Below are 21,620 nucleotides of genomic sequence, written 5' to 3'. Positions count from 1 at the left end.
CAGAAGCGTGTTGACGCCGAAGCCTATTGAGACAAGGCGCCCCGAAGTCCCACCCTCCAGAAGGAGTCATTCTCACCCAGTAAGGTAACGTATTTAATGAGTGGCGTGTATGTGCACCAATCAGCGCGCCGATCGTCCGCACAGCCGTTCCGGTTCGGGACCCCCTCTCTCATCCAATCAGTGCAAGTCTACTTGAGGAGTGACAGGCAGGTCGCCCTATGAGCGGCGGGCAGGAGGGTGCAAGAGGAGGCTGCGCTGCGGGCGGAGTCGGTCGGTGCCATGGCGGAGAGCGACTGGGACACGGTCACGGTGCTGCGCAAGAAGGGGCCGAGCGCGGCCCAGGCCAAGTCCAAGCAGGTCAGGGGGTGCCCGGAGCCCGGGCCGGGGCTGTCCGAGCGGGTCCCGTCGGCCCGGCCCGCCCCCCCGCAGCCGCGGCCCCTCCCTGGCTGCGGGCCGGGCCGGGCCGGGTCCCCTCAGGCGCTGGCTGAGCCCGCGGGGGAGGAGGCCCGGGGCGGGGCGGGGCGGGGCGGGCCCGGCTCCCCGCACCCGCTGCCCGGGGCCCGGCTCCCCGAACCCGCTGCCGTGTGCTGGGCTGGGCGGGGCTCACGGGCCGGGGCCGGGCGGCTGCCGCGCCCCCCTCGCGCTCCGGGGCTGGTTGCGGGACGGGCGCGGCGCGCTCTGGCTGCGGGGCGGGCGCGGCGCGGGACTCGCGGCGGTTTGGGGCTGTGGGACCCGCGCCGCCGCTCTCTGCGCGGGCTTGTGCGGAGGCTGGAAGTGGGGCGCGCTGCTGCGCGCCGAGTAACGCTCGCTGGGGTCCTTGCCCTGCTCGCCACCCAGCACCCCTCTTGGGAGCGGGCTGGATATTGGCTGCTGGCGGGGGCCTTTTGTTGAGGCATAGCCGTGCTGGGCTTGGCTGCTCACCGGGGCCCCGCCTCCTGGGGCTGAAGCCTGGGTAGCTTAGCTTCATGGTGCCCCCTGAGCCCAGGGGCCCTGGGCAGTTGCCCTGCTGGCTACCTCCTAACGCGAGCCCTGGCTTGTATCCGCAGAAAACCAGGTGCTGTGGCGCAGGGGGGCCGTGGAGTTTTTATAGCCTGTTGGGGGGCTCAGAAAGAGAGAGGTTGAGACCCCCGCTCCAGTAAACGGTCCGAACGCAGAATCCGGTCACTGCTCGGCCGCAGCGCGGCTGGAAGGAGTGTGACATAGAAAAGGGGGTTTTGTCTGGCTTGGTGTGTTCCATTGCTGGCACATGTAGGGTGGCTTTTTTCTAATAACTTGGTGTCTGTGCAGTAAGATTAATTCACCTAGATTATTGTACAGTGACAAATGGCTGCTGGTCTCTTGTGTGACATCTTGGTGCTTTCCATCTTTTTTGCTGAAAAGACAGAATTGACACTGAGGCTTCACTCTTATCCAGGAAAAGCACTGACTTGGCAAGATATAATGTTGCCCCTTGAATTGCTACTTCTAGTAGGAATAAGATGGAATACAGCTGGAAATACAGAGTTGCAGATAATGTAGTTTATCTTTCAATATATGACCCTGCTAACCAGGCTGAGAGGGGCATTTGGCACAGATTCTAAAAATTAATCTCTCTCTTAAGCTCCTCCAGTGTTGCATTGGCTTGTTCTTGTGTGCGTTCGGACATTCAGTGGCTTTCAAAGGCCTTACCCCCATTAAAGATAGAGAACAGATAATTTACTGTATATTAAAAATAATATTTCAAAACTGCTGTGCATCAAATAAGCTGGCTGATGCAATATAATGGGGTGGAGCCGAAACAAGTATAAACTACTTGGAGTGTGTGTCCTGCCCCAACCCCAAAGGAAGGAGCTTTTGACACACATCTAGTACTGCAGTTCTCCTATGGCCTATTTCATTTTTAAGGATTTTTGTGATTGGACAACAGCTTTGGGAAGAAGAAGCTGCAAACTTCCCAAGTTCATATTACTTATTTCACATGTGGGTTCATTGCCTGAAAACAAAGTCATGTAGCTGTTTGGTGGAACTACTGTTGGGTGGCAATAAAAATGAACACAGAATTCCTAACTGAAAACAGTCCATCTGTGAACAGTTATACAAAAAACCTGTATGATAACCATCTCTTAGCTGTTTCGTAATCATCTGTCACCTTGATCCTTTTGCCCCTCATGGTACGGCAGCTGAATACCAAATTCTGTGACCTTTGCCTATCATCTGTTTGTTCCTAGGTAACTCTAAAAGTTCCAAGGTGAAACTGGAGCATGTGGTTTTGGTATCAGTGGAGATAAATACTTTTCTCCATTAACTTGTACTTAGTTGGAGTTTGTGTTTAATAATACTAATGGTTAGTGCTGCATTTTGTTTACTGGCTACTTAAAAAATAACTATCTGTAGCAGGGGCAGCTCTAGCAATTTTGCTGCCCCAAGCAGCCGCCGCCAAATTGCCACCGCCACAACAGTGGCAGAGCAGCCGCCAAATTGCCGCCACGCGACATGGACTGCCGCCCCGTTCTAATTGCCACCCCAAGCACCTGCTTGGAAAGCTGGTGCCTGGAGCCGGCCCTGATCTATAGTCTACGTATCAGGGGGTAGCTGCGTTAGTCTGTGTCCACAAAAACAATGAGGAGTCCGGTGGCACCTTAAAGACTAACAGTTTTATGCATCTCCATGCATCTGAAAAAGTGGGTTTTTTATGCATGAAAGCTTATGCCCAAAGAAATCTATTGGTCTTTAAGATGCCACCAGACTTCTCATCTATAGTCTAATTATTTTAGGAGAGCAAGTGGATAAGTTAGCTAGGTATGGAAACAATCTCTTATCCAACCGTGAGAAGTCATAAAAGAGCATTTCTGTGTATGACTTGAAACGGTTTTTTTTTTCCTGGCAAGTTTGTACACAGTTACTCTTTAACTAGACAAAAATGATGACCTCAACAAAACATCTGAGTGAATGAGATTAGACCATATGTAAGGTTAAGATTCTGTCACGGGTATTCAGGTCACGGGCAATAAACAGAAATTCATGGAAGCCTGCGACCTGTCTTTGACTTTCACTAAAAATACCCTGGGGGGCAAAAGGAGGAACAAACAGCACTGCCAGGGCTTGCAGTTGCTCCAGCCCCACCGATGCTCCTGTGGCAGGGGCTAACTGCTTCTTCTCCAGCCCCAAGAGGGCTGACCACACTCCAGCTGCTACGCCAGAGGGTTGGGGCCCAGCACCATAGCAGAGGTCCCCTGGGCAGGCTGCTGGCTAGCTGTTTTGGGGGCCACGGGGCAGGGTGCCGGCTCTGCCCCGCCCCAGAAGAAGTCATGAAGGTCCTGGAAAGTCATGGAATCTGTAACTTCCATAAGAGAATTGTATCCTTAACCATGTCTTCAGATATATGCAGCTTCAGGGTCTGTCTGCAGTGCAATGTAAGCCCAAGTTTAGTAGAACTCAAGTTAGCAGACCCTGGGTTTGTTAATTTAGGGCTTGAGTGTCTACACTGAATTATGTGGGCCCAAGTCCAACCACCCATGTCCTAGACTTCCTAGTGCCTTCCCAAAATGTGGCCACTCTAGCCCTTTGTTTGTGGTGCAGTGTGGGAAAACTTGGCTGTCCACCAAACCTGACTATCCAGAGGACAAAGAAAATCAGCCCGTGGGATTGTGGAATATTTTCGGCAGACTCCTCAAACACCAGTCCAGTGGGACTGCATCTACACTTCAAAGCAATAGGGATTGAATCCTGGATCCCCGCTTGATTCGGGCTCAGACCCTTCACCCCCAAGGGGTCCTGGGACTCTAGGTCAGAGCCGTGAGTCAGAGGAGCACCTGTCCTCCCCCCAGGCTTCATACCACATTCGGGTGCAGTTTGCAGCAGGGTGGGAGATGCCACCCCTCCTCTACCACTCTGTCTTCCACTGCGGCTGCCACTGGCCAAGCTGCTCCCCCATGTGTCTGGTCTCACTAAGCTGGGTGAGAGGACAGGGCCTGTCTGTGTTGCTGCCTCTGGCTCAGGAGTTGGTGCTTCAGCTGCTGCTATACTGAAAAAGTGCTTGGTGTGCTGACACACTCACTCAGGCTCACACTTAATCTCCCTCACACACTAGTGGTGGTGCTGTTACTACTTGGTACTTCCCGTCGAAATGCACATCTAGTCTCTGTTTTTTTTTTCTTTAAAAGTTCTTTAAGAACTACAGTGCTTATTTTAGTTTTTTTGACTGGTTCTGTCTATTTCATAGTTTGTTTTTCTTTCTTTTGCTTAAATTTAATTCTTTGAGTAGTGAGTTCTAAAATGCCTAACTGGTCCTGGCTGGAGTAATTATCATTATTACTGACCATGTTGAGCTTTGTCAATCATTGTTTAAAGTGATACAATCAAATAATGTGATCCTTCTTGAATGTAAACTTAGCTTGTACTCCCCTTAGCAATGCCAGTTTAAAAAAAATTAGCTAAACGCACAACTTCAGACACACTACAGATGAAGGTTATTTATTTTCAAATAGTATTTTTAGTTATATCTGTAAAATAACTTAAAATTCATAGAAAAACAAATGCGGTTCCAAGTCTGATACTAATAGCAATGATGGAGTCAAATGTTAGTGAGTCAGATACATGATTGTGATCAGTAAATATAAATGCCAAAATAATTAGAAAAATTTCCCATTCTTAATAAGAGGAAAAAAAGTAATCACGTTAAAATTAAATACATTTTTAGTAGTGTGAAAACAATTGACTAAAATAGAGTAGATAGTGGCAGTAACACAGAACATCTGTTAGAGAAAGGAAGCCTATTTTATTTATTTGTATTTATCTCTACTAAAGGTAGTGTATAAAGTATCAGACGTGTGTTTCTGATACCTTGTAAGGCTCCAAAATTGATACCTCAAGGCTTGGGATTGGGAATATCTTGTTGTATTGTCTCCTGATATTTTAAATTTATGTGTAAATTTAGAACAATGGCTTTAATTGGGGTTTGTATATTTTTTCTTTATATAGTAATTAGGAGTACTGTATCTAAGGGTATATTTACACTACAAAGTTAAGTTGATTTTATGTTAATCGACATTGATCCGCCGATTTAAGCAAGTTGATCTTGTGTGTCCCCACTATGCTCATAGTGTCGGTGGAGTGCATCCTCCCTAGCAGGGCTTGCATCAATGCACAGAGCACTGCACTATGGGTGAGTGCATGGAGCTGAGTGGAGTTTTGGGTTGGGTGCTTACGATGCCTCATGGGACCAAAACATTTGCGCGGGTGGTTATAAGATGGCGTTAGCCTCCCATGATGCACTTACCTCCCTCTCTCCCTGAAATGCACCGCAAAGAAACCAAGCCTTTTTCGCGCCTTTTTTCCTAAACCTGGGTTACCCGCGCAGACGCCATAGCACAGCAAGCGTGGACTCTGATCAGCTGTACACTGTTGTTGTGAGCATTACAAACACCTCATGTCTTATCCTGCAGTATATACTGAGCCGAAGCAGGAACAATGTGATGCCACGCAAGCAGCCCTGCTGGAAGCCGTGGACCGGAGCAATTAGCAGATGCTGGCAACAGTCACGCATCACGTTGACATGGTGGAACACCGCTTCTGGGCCCAGGAAACAAGCACTGACTGGTGGGACCGCATAGTTATGCAGCTATGGGATGACGAGCAGTGGCTGCAGAACTTTCGAATGCGTAAGGCCACTTTCATGGAACTGTGTGAGGAGCTTTCCCCAGCCCTAAAGCGCAGCAATAGTAAAATGAGAGCTGCTCTGACAGTTGAGAAGCGAGTGGTGATAGCTCTCTGGAAGCTTGCAATGTCAGACTGCTACCGATCAGTGGGGAATCAACTTGGAGTGGGTAAATCTACCATGGGGTCTGCTGTGATCCAAGTTTCCAGGGCAATCAATAGACTTCTGCTACGAAGGATAGTGACTCTGGGCAACATGCAGGGCATAGTGGATGGTTTTGCCACTATGCGGTTCCCTAACTGCTGTGGGACTGTAGACGGAACACGTGTGTTGTTCCTTACCAAGCTGTTCCCTTAATTGCATTTTCTCCCCTGTAAACTCCACCCCCACTAACCACAGTGTACTGATGAATGAGGAGAAAAGGCTCTTCAATCTGTAAAGTTTTATTATGGTCACAAACACACAGACAGCAAAGAAAAGTAAGATAACTTGGGGCAAAAGGGCTGCTGATACTGCGGGGGCGGGAACAAGGAAAGCTTGCTTACAGATGCACTGCAATAACCATCAAAGGTGCGGGAACGGGCGCCTTCTGGTCCTTGTACCCTCCCCTGGTATTGAGTGCTCCTCTCCCCCCGATGTTTGTGGGGGGCGGGGAGGATGTAGAACTGGGTGATGATGGCAGCAGGTTCAGCAATGGCTCCAGAGGGATTCAAGCATCCAGCTGCCTTTCTTGAGCCTCAATCGGACGCCTAATCATAGAATATCCGGGTTGGAAGGGACCTCAGGAGATCATATAGTCCAACCCCCTGCTCAAAGCAGGACCAGTTTTTGCCCCAGATCCGTAAGTGGCCCCCTCAAGGATTGAACTCAAAACCCTGGGTTTAGCAGGCCAATGCTTAAACCACTGAGCTATCCCTCCCCCTGTGTCTGTTTGTTCCTTCATAATCCACAGCATCTCTTCCTCGGTGGCATGCTCTTGTTCCCTACATGCTGTCCTTATGCAGGCTGTCACGCAGTGTAATCCTCCATGCTCTGAGCTCCGTCTTGTCACTCTTGGAGGCGTGCATTAATTCATTGAACAAGTCCTCCCAAGTAGTCTTTTTCTGCCTTCTAATCTGGGAAAGTCTCTGTCCCAGTGTGGAAGATGTGCCAATGGACAGGTTTCAGCTGTAAAGAATACAAAGCACAAGGGTAGCATTGACAGTGCATGCATTGTTTCTGGTGCAAGGTTAATTCTTTTTATAAAAGAAACATCCCTCAATGCACTTCCCTGCAAGCCACAACGTAATCACAACCACTGGCTATTGCAGGAGTTGGTTTGCTGCTCCAGCCATGGTGTGTAGTGCACGAGGCATGGGTGAGAGGTCTTGTCTTCACAAAAGCTGCAGCACATTCTTGGGATCACAGGTTGGAACTTGAGAAAAGGCCCCTTTTCCCCTAGCAACCTTGGTATTGCTTGAGGACAGGCACCAGTGTCAAGCTTTGCAAATAGTTTGGTTGTTACAAAAGTGGCACTGGGTTGGGGGCGGGGGGAAAGGAGACAAACAGGAAACATCCGCCTCCCCATTTTTAAGTGCTGGTTGCAATATGTGATGATCCCTTCCAACCACAACCAGAGCACACTTGGGAAAGTGTGGTTCTGTGACTGAGAATTCACCAAATGGGGTGGATTACTTGTCAAATTGCTTGTGGTTTAAGGGCTAGCGTTTAAAACTCCCCCCGTTTCCCCTAGGTGACCACATACAATATCACTTTCCTGAGGGTAAGGAAGGCGGAAAGGGAGCAAATGCTGCAAGCGTCTGGGTACAGACCTGGTCCTTATGCTGCAGTGCTGTGTGCCGCAATGATGCCAGCAGAGTTAATACTGGAGTGGCAGGGGAAAGTATCCTACCGTGGTGGACGAAATAAGGCAGCCCTTCCCAGAAACCTTCTGCAAAGGATTGCAGAGTACCTCCATGAAAGCTTCCTAGAGATCTCCATGAAGGATTCCAGGGCCATCCCCATGCACATAAAGTCTTTTGGAGAGCTCCCTCTGCATAGCTGGAGTGGTCACCGATACCCACGACACCTCCTTTTTTCTTCAGATTCAACATTAAAAATAATAGCATGTAACCCCGACAGTTTGATTGGAAATGTGGACTCACCAGAGGTGCCTTCCCGGGCATCATGCTCTGCCGGCAATTGGTCCTGTGTGGGGATGTGCTCCAGAGTTTAAAAAGGGTTCTTGGCTGTTGAGGGAGAATGGATCCTTCACTTGCCTGCCTTGCATTCTCCTCCTCTTCCTCATCAACAATGTCCTTGTTGTTGCTTGAGGTCGCCCGGGGCTCCTGGGAGGTATCCATGGAGCATTTTGGGGTAGTGATGGGGTTGCCACCAAGAATCACATGCAGCTCCTCATAGAAGTGGCATGTCTGTGGATCAGAACCAGAGTGACTGTTTGCCTCCCTTTGTCTTCTGGTATGCTTGCTGAAGTGCCTTTATTTTCATGTCGCACTTCTGTGTGTCCGTGTTGTAGCCCTTTTCCCCAATGCCCTGTGTGATTTTGGCAAAGATGTCAGCATTTCTTCTGCTGGATCGGAACTCTGCCTGCACAGACTCTTATCCCCACACAGCAATAAGATCCAGCACCTCCTGTGTACTCCATGCTGGAGCACATTTGCGGCCTTGAGCATCCATGTCAGCTATGCTGACAAGCTCTCCATGCTGATCAAACAGAAAATGAAAATTCAAAAGTTTCCAGGGCTTTAACAGGGGGGCGACTGTTTCCTGTGTACCTGGCTGATGTGCAGTGGAGTTGAAAGTGCTCTCCAGAGTGGTCAAAGCAGAGCACTGTGGGACACCTCCTGGAGGCCAGTTCATTCAAATTACACAACACCGTGTCTACACTATCCCCATGTCAACCCTTGGATGTCGAATCAAGCGCTGTGCCTCTCATGGAGGTGGAGTACAAAAGTTGACTTTATAGGCCCTTGAAGTCAGCGGAAGGGGACTCAGTAGTATAGACACATAAGTTATTAAATTGACCTAACGCGGCTTATGTCGACCTAACTTTGTAGTGTAGACCAGGCCTAAGTTATCAGATGCCTTAAGTAGCCCCTTGAATCATGGGTAAAGTTGCTGTCTTCCCCCACTCCACCGGTCTGAAATTGCACCCCTACCCTGGGTTTTCGTGATTTATGTGTAGATGGTGGATTAGGCTTGAGCCTGAGTTCAAACCTGGGACTTAAATTGCAGTCTAGACACAACTCTAGACGTTATCCTAGCCCATTTTACATTGCTTTCTCGATAATAGGGACTATAAAGCAATGTTTCTTTCTCAAACTGGGTGAAGGAAGATTAAAATCCACATAACATAATTTTTTTCTCCAGAACATCCAAAATGTCTCTATTAATATGGAGAGTTCTTCCAATGTACTTCTCAGAACTAATAAATCTCCTATCCAACTGCCAAAGCAGGCTACTTCCTTTCCTCTCCTCTTGTAGCAAAGTCATTGCGGTTGCCTGGATACATGCTCAGGGAGGTTTTTTTTTTGCTAGCAGCTTGGCTGTTTGAGGATAAATCATTCTTTGTTAAAGTGTTTAAATAGTGGTCTGTGCCTTATGTTAATGGAACTAATCTTGATAAAGTTAAATTTCTTATTTCTAGGCAATCTTAGCAGCTCAGAGAAGAGGAGAAGATGTAGAGACCTCCAAGAAATGTAGGTATTTCTGTCTCGGGGGTGGGTAGGGAAGGCCAGTTTCATGTTTTCCTTTAACTTCATAGTTACCCCGTCACAGTTTTAGGGTTAACTGCACACATGTACCCCAGCGTTCCTCAAGGGTACCCACTTCAGATTTCAGGGTCCCAGCCCTTGCGTCTCTCAGACAGGGACCTTATCTCTCTTCCTCCAGACTTGGGGACTTAGGGTTTTTGCAGCACCTCTGTGATTTTCCCCAGCACTTTTTAAACTTTCTCCAGGGGTTACAACAGTGTGTGCTAGTTACAAAGCAAATTGCGTTTAATCGTAGGAAACATATTAAACAAATAAAAGTTCCCATATGCACGGCAGAAGCTTACCAAAGGTCACCCATTCATCCTAGGTGGTCCTAATAAGCCAAAGTCTTTCCAACCCTTCTGCAAGGGTTTCCCTCATAGAATATCAGGGTTGGAAGGGACCTCAGGAGGTCATCTAGTCCAACCCCCTGCTCAAAGCAGGACCAATCCCCAACTAAATCATCCCAGCCAGGGCTTTGTCAAGCCTGACCTTAAAAACCTCAAAGGAAGGAGTTTCCACCACCTCCCTAGGTAACCATTCCAGTGCTTCACCACCCTCCTAGTGAAAAAGGTTTTCCTAATATCCAATCTTCCGTCCTCTCTCTCAAACAGAAGGTCGTGGCCATTTGCTGAATTAGAAAAAAGACTCATGTGTCAGTTTAATCTCTGGGATTTTTTTATGCCAAAAACCTTTTCATTGTCTGTTGGTCTCTGGAAAACCCAGTTTGAACCATTACGTGCCAACCTCCCCCAGGGGTGATACCTCTCTGGAGGTGTTTGCATCCTGAGTGATTCACCTTAATCCCACTGGCTGCCAAACAGCTGATTGGTGGTGGGTTGGAGGTGCTGGGAGGGAGGAGGAGTTGCTGATCAGCGGGACAATCTCCCCTGTCCCCGTCCCCCTCCCCCTCCCCCCCATGGTGTTGGCACCTGTACTTTTACACTGCTCTGACTGTAAAGTGGGCCCTTATAGTGGGTATAAACATCATTTACTCCTAAATCAAGGCCCCTTTATGCTTACTGAATTATGTAAAAAGGACTTGGTGTAAATGAGAATTGAGCTATGTATCTTTTTAAAAAAATACTTGCTTTTTACATAAATGAATTCATTTATGTGTACTGCATTTACAAAACTCTAAAAACAGATAGTCTTTTTTGGAAAACTACCAAAAATATAATTTTGGCTAAAATTCTTTAATCCAAAAATGCAGCTTGGAGCAAATATCTAAAAGATAAGATCCTAGTGGCTGATATATATAAAATAGAACTGTTACAGCATCTTTAACCATAGCAACACTGTTATGCAGTAGAGCTAAAATAATACATATTTCCATAAATTCACTCTTTCAAAATACAAGAAGTGAGATATATAAAAATAGCTATTGCACTAGTTTTTAATTATGAATTAAATCGTTACAGATGTTGGAACTCTTGCAGTCTATTATGTTGACAACCTATTTAAAGTTCTTTAAGAAGTGTAAACATGTATTTACATAATACAGTGTAATGGTACTATTCTGTCTGTACTTTATGTGGATTTCCCCCTAAAAACCTTAGAGAAAATAATGAATATTTAAGACCTCTAAACTCTCAACAGTCCTTCAGTCGTCTTCATTTTGCAGAGGTCTCAGGTCAGGCTCTGACAATACATAATATATGTGCTTCAATAGTTAAGGATAATAGGGAAAGTTTAAAAAAACAATGGGGAGAAGTTAAGAATGGTGAATGTTGATTTTTTTAAATTTGTGCATTTCCTTTCTAGATGTTGATTGTAATAATGTAATCCAGAAAAGGATAAAACACATCTCTAGCTCATTAAAGTACCCTCTTCTAATAAAGTTTGCTATATGTAATGATCAGACTTGAAAACAAATATAAATTTAAGTGGAAATAAAGGAGAAGGGGGATCCAGGATAGTCCTATTTTTTTTGTCAAGGTCTATATTTCTTGGCCAAGGTCAAAGTCTGGACTCCAGAAAAACATTTTTCACAAAGCAAGTGCACCTGTTCAACAAACGCATACAATGCTGTGCATTAATAATATATCCAGGACATATTGCTTATATTGTTAAATGAAATCAAACCACTGTATAACCTAAAAATAACCTCCAAGAAAGATGTAATAAATTACATCTGAGACTTTGAAAAAGTACATAAATAAAATGTCAAATAGATGTAAATATTAGCATTAAAACACTTAGAGAAAACTGTTTTGTTTTGAATCTGTTTTGAGTTTATGAAGAGTATTAACTTTGATTTTGTAAAATAAAATTATTGTAGGCATATATAAAACCATATTTGAAACTTTCAAGCCTTTTGTGGCTTATTTAATATTCATATCAGAGTTTGAAAGAAAACAGTCCGTACACATGAACTCTTTATCTTAGCTTTATGATTCAAGTCTGTCATTTAATAAAACACACCCACACACATGTATTAAGCATGTTAACATGAATAATCACTGTGAAATATCTGTGTTAACTTCAGTATCACTACCGAGAATGAAATGTTACAGGGCAATACAAATTTAAAATAAAATATGGATGATTAATATATAATAGTACTCACCATCAGTGGGGAAAGTGTGTGATGTTAGAAATTAAGGTCTCTTACAGCTTGAGAGAGTCTGTGATAACTGGAAATCTAATGAACTGCCAACAGCCAAAAGAGTGAAAACTTGGAGGGGAAGGGATTTTTATTCAGGTTTAAAACTTTGTGGATTTTTGTTTTTTTTGTTGCTAATGCTGAATTATCTGTAGTGGTTAACATTTTGGGGAAGGAACATCTTTGTTCAAGAGTCAACACCCTCACCTCTTGGGTTATTCAGAGAGAACTAACGGTACATCCTCTGAGACCTTCAGTAGGTCCTGCAGTAAAACCAGGGGAAGCAGGAGTTGACACTGATCCCTTTAAAAAAATAAATAAATAAAACAAAAAAACCTTTCAGTCTCTTATATCTTAGCACAACAAGTGGGAGTACGCTAATGACACTTGCAGAGGACACACAGTTGGGAGGTATTGCCAGTATGGAGGAGGACCAGACTATCACATGTGAAGATCTGGATGACCTTGTAAACTGGAGTAGATGAAATTTAATAGTGCAAGGTCATGCACTTAGGGACTAACAACAAGATTTTTTGCTATCTGCTGGGGACTTACCAGTTGGAAGTGACAGAAGAGGAGAAAGACCTGGGTGTATTGGCTGATCGTAGGATGACTGTGAGCTGCCAATGTAATGCAGCTGTGAAGAAGGTTAATGCTGTCCTAAAATGCATTGGGGGAGGTATTTCCAGTAGAGACAGGGAGGTGTTAGTACCATTATACAAGGCACTGCTGAGCTCTCATCTGGAGTACTGTGTGCGGTTCTGGTCTCCCATGTTTAAGAAGGATGAATTCAAACTGGAACAGGTGCAGAGGACGGCTACTAGGATGATCCAAGGAATAGAAAATCTACCTTATGAGAGGAGACTCAAAGAGCTTGTCTTGTTTAGCCTCACCAAAAGGTATAAATACATCAGAGGGATAAATACCAGGGAGGGGGAAGACTTATTTAAGTTAAGCACCTGTGGAGTCACAAGAACAAATGGATATAAACTGGCCATGAACAAGGTTAGCCTTGAAATTAAATGAAGGTTTCTAACCATCAGAGGAGAGGAATGAAGTTCTGGAACAGCCTTCTAAGGGGAGCAGTGGGGGCAAAAAAACCTAACTGGCTTCAAGACCTGAGCTTGATAAATTTATGGAGGGGATGGTATGATGCGGCTATCTACAATGGCATATGGTCCATTGATGACTGCCAATAGCAAAAAAACCCAATGTCTGGAAATGAGACACTAGATGGGGAGAGCTCTGAGTTACTACGGAGAATTTTTTTCCTGGGTATCTGCCTGGTGGGTCTTACCCACATGCTCAGGCTCTAACTGATCACCATATTTGGGGTCGGAATTTTCCCCTGGGGTCAGATTGGCAGAAATGCTGTTGGTTTTTGTTTGTGTTTTTTTTGTTTTTGCCTTCCTCTGCAGCATGTGGCGCTGGTTGCCTGCAGGTTTAAACTAGCATAAATGGTGGATTCTCTGTAACTTGAAGTCTTTTAAACCATGGTTTGAGGACTTCAGCAACTCAGCCAGAGCTTAGGGGTCTATTTCTAGGAGTGGGTGCAGGAGGTCAGACTAGATCAGTGGTTCTTGTCCAGGGCCCCCTGTGGAGCCATGAGCAGATTCAGGGGGTCTGCCAAAATAAACCAAAGATCCAGCATTAAATTCTCTGGGGCCCAGGGCTGAACCCAAAGCCTGAGCCTCACTGCCCAGGGCTAAAGCCAAAGCCTGAGCAACTTAACTTCATGGGGCCCTCTGTGGCATGGGGCCCTGAACGGTTGCCCTGCTTGGTACCCCATAACACTGGCCCTGGTTTTTAATCTACTGGATACGCAGGAAAAACAGTTGTGGCACAGGTGGGCTGTGTTTTTTTGTAATATGTTGGGGGTGGGGGAGGCGTGGCTCTGAGCAAGAGGTTGAGAAACCCTGGACTAGATGATCATGATGGTCCCTTCTGACCTTAAAGTCTATATACATTATAAGCAAAAAGGATATAAGCCCAATTTATATTATTTGCAGGTCACTTTGAAATTAAAATGTATATCAAGGAATGTTGGTTTGAAATGCGTTAGAGCTTTTTTTAATGATTAAAGTGCACTGTTGAGGGAAAGGTAACAATGTTTGGAATAGCCTTATACTTCCAACACCATTTGGTTGGCAAATGCATGCACAAGAGGAAGGTAATTCTGCATGTTTGAAAAACAGCCTTAACCATCCATCTGACAATAGAAATTCCTGAAATCCTTGACCACAAATGAAAATTAGTTCTACAGAAAGTCAAAACTGGAAATATTTGTAATCTAGTGAGAGTATAGACTTTTCAGGTGTATAGGCTGAGGTTTGGATGGAACTAGCTTTGTTGCTTGATTATGCGGTGTAATATTTTATGCATGTGTACTCAAGTAATGTGAATTGTGAGAGTATTTGGGTACTTAGCTACCTTCCCTCAAATGAGTGTACTTTAACTTCTCTTGGTCCATGTACGTTTTATTGAGTAACAGATTGAAGGCCTTTCATACTCCACAGTGAACTAGACTTAAATTATGTGGTAGACTGGAAGTTCTATAGCAATTCAAAGTCAAATTAATATTTTAAACTGAAATATGAAAACCAATAAGCCAGTAGTCTTTGTGTTTTGGTAGTGCATTACATTTTATTCTGCCCTAAATTTTCAGTTTTCAACATGCCACAGACTGCACTGTACAATTCCATCATACAAGTTGTGGTGGGAGTGGTAGGGGAGCTTGGAGTGCTTGGCAGCTGGGGTAGAGGGTTGCGGGTTAAAACATTAACAGGGTTTCTGGTAAAATGGCCAGCAGCATAGTTGAGATTGTTGTCATTAGGTTTCAGAGTCAAGCCAATTAAGATTAATAAAGCAGTTAACACCTGTCTCAAGTATTATTTCAGGCAGTCTGCAGGCAGCGTTGCCTCAGTTACACTTAAGTTTTGTTTGGAAGATTTTCTTTGCAATCATCAGTGCTGAATTTTTTTAATTAAAAGCTTAGGTTCTGAAGAGTGATTCTATGGTAACTTCTGCATCAGTGGAACTGATGGAATCTGGGGAAGATGGTTGGGAGATGTCCAGGTAACCTCTACACCGGATTTTAACATTGAGAGGGAAGAAAATGAAGTAAGAAAAGATACAGCTGTGGGTGGGAGAATGGACATAAGGAGGAAGGGTAGTGTACATACCAGTCTAATAGGTGATACTGGCAGTAGAATGACCATGCCTAACCGGGCAAAGAATGTGAGCGAGGCCAAATAGCAAAAATTAAGATGTTTGTACACCAATGCGAGGAGCCTAGGTAACAAAATGGAGGAACTAGAGCTACTGGTGCAGGAAATGAAACCAGATATTCTAGGGACAACAGAAACATGGTGGAATAGGAGTCATGACTGGACTACAGGTATTGAAGGGGATGTGCTGTTTAGGAAAGACAGAAATAAAGGTAAAGGTGGTGGAGTAACATTTATATCAATGATGAGGTAGAATGTAAAGAAATAAGCGATGGAATGGATAAGACAGTCTGTCTGGGCAAAAATCACATTGGGGAAGAAAGCTACTGGAGCCTGCCCTGGGATAGTACTTGGGGTGTGCTACAGGCTGCCGGGATCCGATCTGGATATGGATAGACCTCTTTAATGTTTTTAATGAAGTAAATAGTAATGGGAATTGTGTGATCATGGGAGACTTTAACTTCCCAGATATAGACTGGAGGACAAGTGCTAATAATAATAGGGCTCAGATTTTCCTAGATGCGATAGCTGATGGATTCCTTCACCAAGTAGTTGCTGAACCGACTAGAGGGGATGCCATTTTAGATTTGGTTTTGGTGAGTAGTGAGGACCTCCTAGAAGAAATGGTTGTAGGGGACAGCCTTGGTTCAAGCGATCATGAGCTAATTCAGTTCAAACTAAATGGAAGGATAAACAAAAAATAGATCTGTGACTTTCAAAAGAGCTAACTTAAAAAAATTAAGGAAATTAGTTAGGGAAGTGGATTGGACTGAAGAACTTGTGGATCTAAAGGCAGAGGAGGCCTGGGATTACTTCAAGTCACAGCTGCAGAAGCTATCAGAAGCCTTCATCCAAAGAAAGGGGAAAAAATTCATAGGCAGGAGTTGTAGACCAAGCTGGATGAGCAAGCATCTCAGAGAAGTGATTAAGAAAAAGCAGCCTACAAGGAGTGGAAGATGGGAGGGATTAGCAAGGAAAGCTACCTTACTGAGGTCAGTACGTGTAGGAATAAAGTGAGAAAGGCCAAAAGCCATGTAGAGTTGGACCTTGCAAAGGGAATTAAAACCAATAGTAAAAAGTTCTATAGCCATATAAATAAGAAGAAAACAAAGAAAGAAGTGGGACTGCTAAACACTGAAGATGGAGTGGAGGTTAAGGATAATCAAGGCATGGCCCAATATCTAAACAAAGACTGAGGCAAAGTATTGAATGAGACTAATGAGGAGCTTAGGGATAATGGTAGGACGACAAATGGGAATGGGGAAATGGAGGTAGATATTACCACATCCGAGGTAGAAGCCAAACTTGAACAGCTTAATGGGGCTAAATCCAGGGGCCCAGATAATATTCTTGGATGAAGATTAAAGGAACTGGCACATGAAATTGCAAGCTCATTAGCAAAAATTTGTAATGAATCTGTAAACTCAGGGGTTGTACCATATGACTGGAGAATTGCTAACATAGTTCCTATTTTTAAGAAAGGAAAAAAGTGATCTGGGTAACTATAGGCCTGTTAGTTGGACATCTGTAGTATGCAAGGTCTTGGAAAAAAATTTGAAGGAGGAAGTAGTTAAGGACATTGAGGTCAATGGTACCTGGGATAAAATACAACATGGTTTTACAAAAGGTAGATTGTGTTAAACTAACCTGATCTCCTTCTTTGAGAAGGTAACAGATTTTTTTTTTAGACAAAGGAAATGCAGTCGATCTCATCTACCTCGATTTCAGTAAGGCACTTGATATGGTTCCACATGGAGAATTGTTAGCTAAATTGGAAAAGGTGGGGAAAAATATTAATATTGAAAGGTGGATAAGGAACTGGTTAAAGGGGAGACTACAGCAGGTCACACTGAAAGATGAACTGTCAGGCTGGAAGGAGGTTACTAGTGGAGTTCATCAGGGATCGGTTTTGGGACCAATCTTGTTTAATCTTTTTATTACTGACCTTGGCACAAAAAGCAGGAATGTGCTAATAAAGTTTGCGGATGACGCAAAGCTGGGAGGTATTGCCAATACAGAGAAGAACCAGGATATCCTACAGGAGGATCTGGATGACCTTGTAAACTGGAGTAATAGTAATAGGATGAAATTTAATAGTGAAAAGTGCAAAGTTATGTATTTAGGGATTAATAACAAGAATTTTTGTTATAAACTGGGGACACATCACTTGGAAGTAACGGAGGAGAAGGACCTCGGAGTATTGGTTGATCACATGATCAGCAGGTCACCTGCTGGAGGATTCTCTGCACCTCGAAGTCTTTAAATCACAATTTGAGGACTTCAGTAGCTCAGACATAAGTAGAGGTTTGTTACAGGAGTGGGTGGGTGAGATTCTGTGGCCTGCGTTGTGCAGGGGGCCAGACTGGACCATCATAATGTTCCCTTCTGACCTTAAAGTCTGTGATTGTATGATAAAGTTAATGGTGACGTGAATAGGTAGAGTGATGAATGCTGAAAATTCTACAAAGCTTGGGGAAGTTGATTGACTTTCATCAAAGTGCTTGTTTGCCATAGTACAGTTTTGACACTGCCTCTTCTTGATTTTGTTTTAAATGCTAGGGGCAGCAGGCCAAAACAAGCAGCATTCTATCACTAAGAACACAGCTAAGCTGGATCGGGAGACAGAGGAGCTGCACCATGACAGAGTCCCCCTTGAGGTGGGCAAAGTAATCCAGCAGGGCCGACAGAGCAAGGGCCTGACACAAAAGGATTTGGCCACGGTGAGTGCTTATCAGTGTCGTTTGGTCTCTACTCCTGCTTTTCCTTAGCCAGGCTCTGTGTATGTGAGGGAGCTGGGTTGTAAATGGTGTCAAATTAGCCTCCTGACCGGTAGATGGTGAGGAGGTATCATCAAGGGTTAATAGAAGACCTCAAAACTTTTCAGTTTACTGGCTAACTAGCAGCTCAGGTGGTGGACCAGGGACCTCTATCTGGAACCTGTGAGCTATGTTGTGGGCTGGAGTTAAAATGGCTTCCTCTTTAACTGACTTAGCTCTGGCATAGTAATTCCTGACATAAGGTGTTGAAAACCTATCTGTATCTGAGCTTTCAAACAGAAGTGTCTGCCATGCTGCTGGACTGCTGTAGCTTGTGGACACTCTCCACTATCGTTCTTGTATCCGATTTCTTGAGAGCGAGGCAGACCTTTTTGCAATACAACTGTTATCGGCATGGTAGCACTCAGATAGAAGAAACCAGTGATGACAGGCAGAATTCACTCTTGCAAGCCTGGTGTACTTCTGAGAAGATGCAGCCACTCGTGTAATATGGGATGTCTTGGGTTTGTGTTTCTGAATGTTCACTATTTGTTAAACTGATGTGTTTAAAGCACATCTTCTTTTTAGAAAATAAATGAAAAACCACAAGTTATTGCTGACTACGAATGCGGAAGAGCAATCCCCAACAACCAGGTTCTGGGCAAGATCGAAAGAGCCATCGGTGAGTGTCAGATGCACAGTAGCTATCTAACCACTTCAGTGTGGGGGAGAGGGATGCTGCTGCTGTCATTTGATTGTCTACATTTAACTCCTTTCTGTTTGCACCCAGCAATTCTATAGGGAAACAGCACGTGTTGCTCTGCCGGTAGGATGCTTGCAGGGTTGATGTCAGTGCTGTTTCATAGGTTCACCTATGGCAGTGGTCACCAACCGGTCAATCGCGATCGACTGGTCGATCCTAGAGGATGTCTCGATCGATCGTGATCTCTAGTGGTGTAGCAGGGCTGCTGCTAAGGCAGACTCTCTGCCTTCCCTGGCCCCCCGCCCCTGGGGCCGCACTGGAAGCGGCCAGTGTGGCCCCAGGGGCGGGGGGCCAGGGGTCTCCCTCTGCACGCTGCTCCTGCCTGCAAGCGCTGCCCCTGCAGCTCCCACTGGCCAGGAATGGGGAGCTGTGGCCAGTGGGAGCTGCAGGGGCAGTGCTTGCGGAGAAGGGCAGTGCGCAGAGCCACATGCCCCAGCCCCTCCTCAGGGGGCGGCGGCAGGCCTGGGTAGGCAGGGAGTCTGCCTTAGCGGCAGCCATGCTACACCACCAACTGGGAGCTGCTGGAGGTAAGTGCTGTCTGGTGGGAGGCTGCACCCCAGCCCTAGGAGCCCCCTCCTAGAGCCAGCACTCCAAACCCCCCTCCTGCACCCCAAGCCTCAGCTCTGCCCTCCCTCTCAGAGCCGCCACCACCCTGTGCCCCAGCCCTAGCCCAGTCAAAGTGAGTGAGGGTGCGGGAGAACAAGAAATGGACAGAGGTGGGATGGAGGGAGTGGGGCTTTGGGGAAGAGGCAGGGTAGATCCTGGGTTGCCCTTAAATTCAAAACGTGATCTTGGGTATAAAAAGGTTGGAGACCACTGACCTATGGGGTGTCACTTTGCATCCTAATGTTAAGATTGTTTCTGCTGATTTAGAAGCAGGAACTCCGAAGCTTTCAGCTCTCTGCAAGGATTGAAAACTCACATTGGTTCAGTGTCTGGGACTTGCTCTATGTCTGATAGTGATTTTTTTGGATGGCAGAGACCTGAAGGCCTTATGTAAATCCAAAGTCATGTATTTTGCAGTGAATACATTGTGCCATTGGAAGTGGGATAAGTTTATGGAGGAGGTGATATGATGGGATAACATGATTTTGGCAATTATCTTTAACTATTCATGGTAAATAGGCCCAATGGCCTGTGATGGTCTGTTAGATGGGGTGGGATCTGAGTTGCGGCAGAGAATTCTTTCCTGGGTATCTGGCTGGCGAATCTTGCCCACATGCTCAGGGTTCAGCTGATCACCATATTTGGGGTCAGGAAGGAATTTTCCTCCAGGGCAGATTGGAAGAGGCCCTGGGTGGGGTTTCACCTTTCTCTGCAGCATGGGGCATGGGTCACTTGCTGGAGGATTCTCTGCACCTTGAAGTCTTTTTAAACCATGGTTTGAGGACTTCAGTAGCTCAGACATAGGTGAGAGGTTTATTGCAGGAGTGGGTGGGTGAGATTCTGTGGCCTGCATTGTGCAGGAGGTCAGACTAGACAATCATAATGGTCCCTTCTGACCTTAATGGCTGAGTGCCCACCTTTCTAGTTATACAAAGCCTTAATTTCTAGATATTTGTAATGAACTAGGATATCTGCTGCTGAAACCATCTGAAATGGCTTTTGCAATGATGCTTAGTAGAGTGGTGCTTCTCAGACTAGTGACACCCCCCCACCCCCAGGATTATTCTTTGGGCAATGACTCAGCTAATGGCCTGTAAGTTACCTGAGCAAGGGTCAGTTTTTCCAATTACCTGTTTCAGTTTCTTTTCAGTTATGTATAAAGCCTGATTTTTTTCTTAAATAAATCTCCCTTCTCCTCCTCTCTCTTCTGTGCTTGCTCTGTCTTGTAGTGGGTGACTTCTCCCTCCCTTCCCTCCCTCCCCTCCCTCCAGCCACCTTAGTTCATTTGTTGGGCTGTTTGAGGGTTCAGGGTGACAAGTATGTAGGGAGGACTCAAGGCAAACTGCTGAAAGTTGTCTCCTTTGTGTGTCATTCCAGGCCTTAAGCTACGTGGAAGGGATATTGGAAAACCACTTGAGGCTGGCCCGAAAGGGAAATGAAAACAAAGCCTCGAAATCAGTTTGTTCAGACTGATCTCATCTGGCTGGTGCTCTTTAACCACCAGAATCTCTCTTCATGTTGCCAAGCAGAACAAGAGGGTTTCAGACTTGCTTGGGGGGGATGGGGACCTACAGAATTTCTACCTTCTGTAAAAAGGCAAACTTAAGAAATGATTTTCCTGATTTTGTTTTTTCCTTTCTCCTTTCTGGAGATTAAGAAACTAAACCCAATAAATATTGCATCTAATTTTGCCAGAACAGTGTGTCTTGGTGTTCAGAAATAGCTATTGATAAGACAGTTGGGGTGATCTGAAGTAGGATAATTTAATTGGAGCAATTTTAAGGGAGGGTGGGTTGGGAGAGGTGGGGGTTGATCAGAATCCATATGGAAAAGGGGTGGGTTTGGGGCACTATATTGGAATGACGTTTATTTGTTCCTTCCAGCCTGTTTTAAAGAGATGTATAATAAAGTTTGTTACCCTTCAGTTGGCTGGTGTGATCATTTCTTGGGTCTGGAGGTGGCTCACCTCCCCAGTGCCTGTTTAGCGTGTGGGACTACACACAGTGGAAAATGCATAGAGCATGGAGGAAATCACTGAAGTTCTAAAGTCAGAGAGAGCACAGGAGGAGTCAGATGTTGCCAGAAGCAGTGAAGTGAGATGTTCTTCTGCATGGCCTGGGAAAGCAGCCTTGACATCCGAAACAAGTCATGGTGTTGACTCTAGTGCAGTGGAGGTGGGTTCAAAGAGCAAGGTCGTCACAAAGAAAGTGACTTAGACTAAACCAGGAAACTTCCAGCTAGTCAAAAATAAGTACTTCTACCCAGCACCATTCTCT

At 45.4% G+C, this 21,620-nt stretch overlaps 1 protein-coding gene across 2 annotated transcripts; it reads left to right on the top strand.

Annotated features, from left to right (window-relative positions):
• Positions 1-205: 205 nt before the first annotated feature.
• Positions 206-21,268, top strand: EDF1 (endothelial differentiation related factor 1). Of its 2 annotated transcripts, none has more exons than XM_077835546.1 (5): positions 206-357; positions 9,282-9,333; positions 17,779-17,939; positions 18,564-18,657; positions 20,722-21,268. In XM_077835546.1, the coding sequence occupies exons 1-5, from the start codon at positions 280-282 to the stop codon at positions 20,781-20,783; spliced, it is 447 nt and encodes a 148-aa protein (XP_077691672.1). In that variant the 5' UTR covers positions 206-279; the 3' UTR covers positions 20,784-21,268. The 2 variants fall into 2 exon arrangements, with proteins under 2 accessions (XP_077691672.1, XP_077691674.1); XM_077835548.1 differs by lacking the exon at positions 206-357 and adding an exon at positions 5,492-5,639.
• Positions 21,269-21,620: the final 352 nt, after the last annotated feature.

This window comes from Eretmochelys imbricata, chromosome 16 (assembly GCF_965152235.1).
Source record: "Eretmochelys imbricata isolate rEreImb1 chromosome 16, rEreImb1.hap1, whole genome shotgun sequence".
NCBI classification, from domain to species: domain Eukaryota; kingdom Metazoa; phylum Chordata; order Testudines; family Cheloniidae; genus Eretmochelys; species Eretmochelys imbricata.
Note: the sequence above shows the minus strand (reverse complement) of the source record. Positions and strands in the feature narration are given on the sequence as shown.

Bases quoted from the DNA above. Each gene is read 5' to 3' on its own strand.
- EDF1 (XM_077835546.1), top strand. From the start codon at position 280: ATGGCGGAGAGCGACTGGGACACGGTCACGGTGCTGCGCAAGAAGGGG. The intron at 358-9,281 runs GTCAGGGGGTGC...TCTTATTTCTAG, and splicing joins CCCAGGCCAAGTCCAAGCAG to GCAATCTTAGCAGCTCAGAG. The intron at 18,658-20,721 runs GTGAGTGTCAGA...GTGTCATTCCAG, and splicing joins CAAGATCGAAAGAGCCATCG to GCCTTAAGCTACGTGGAAGG.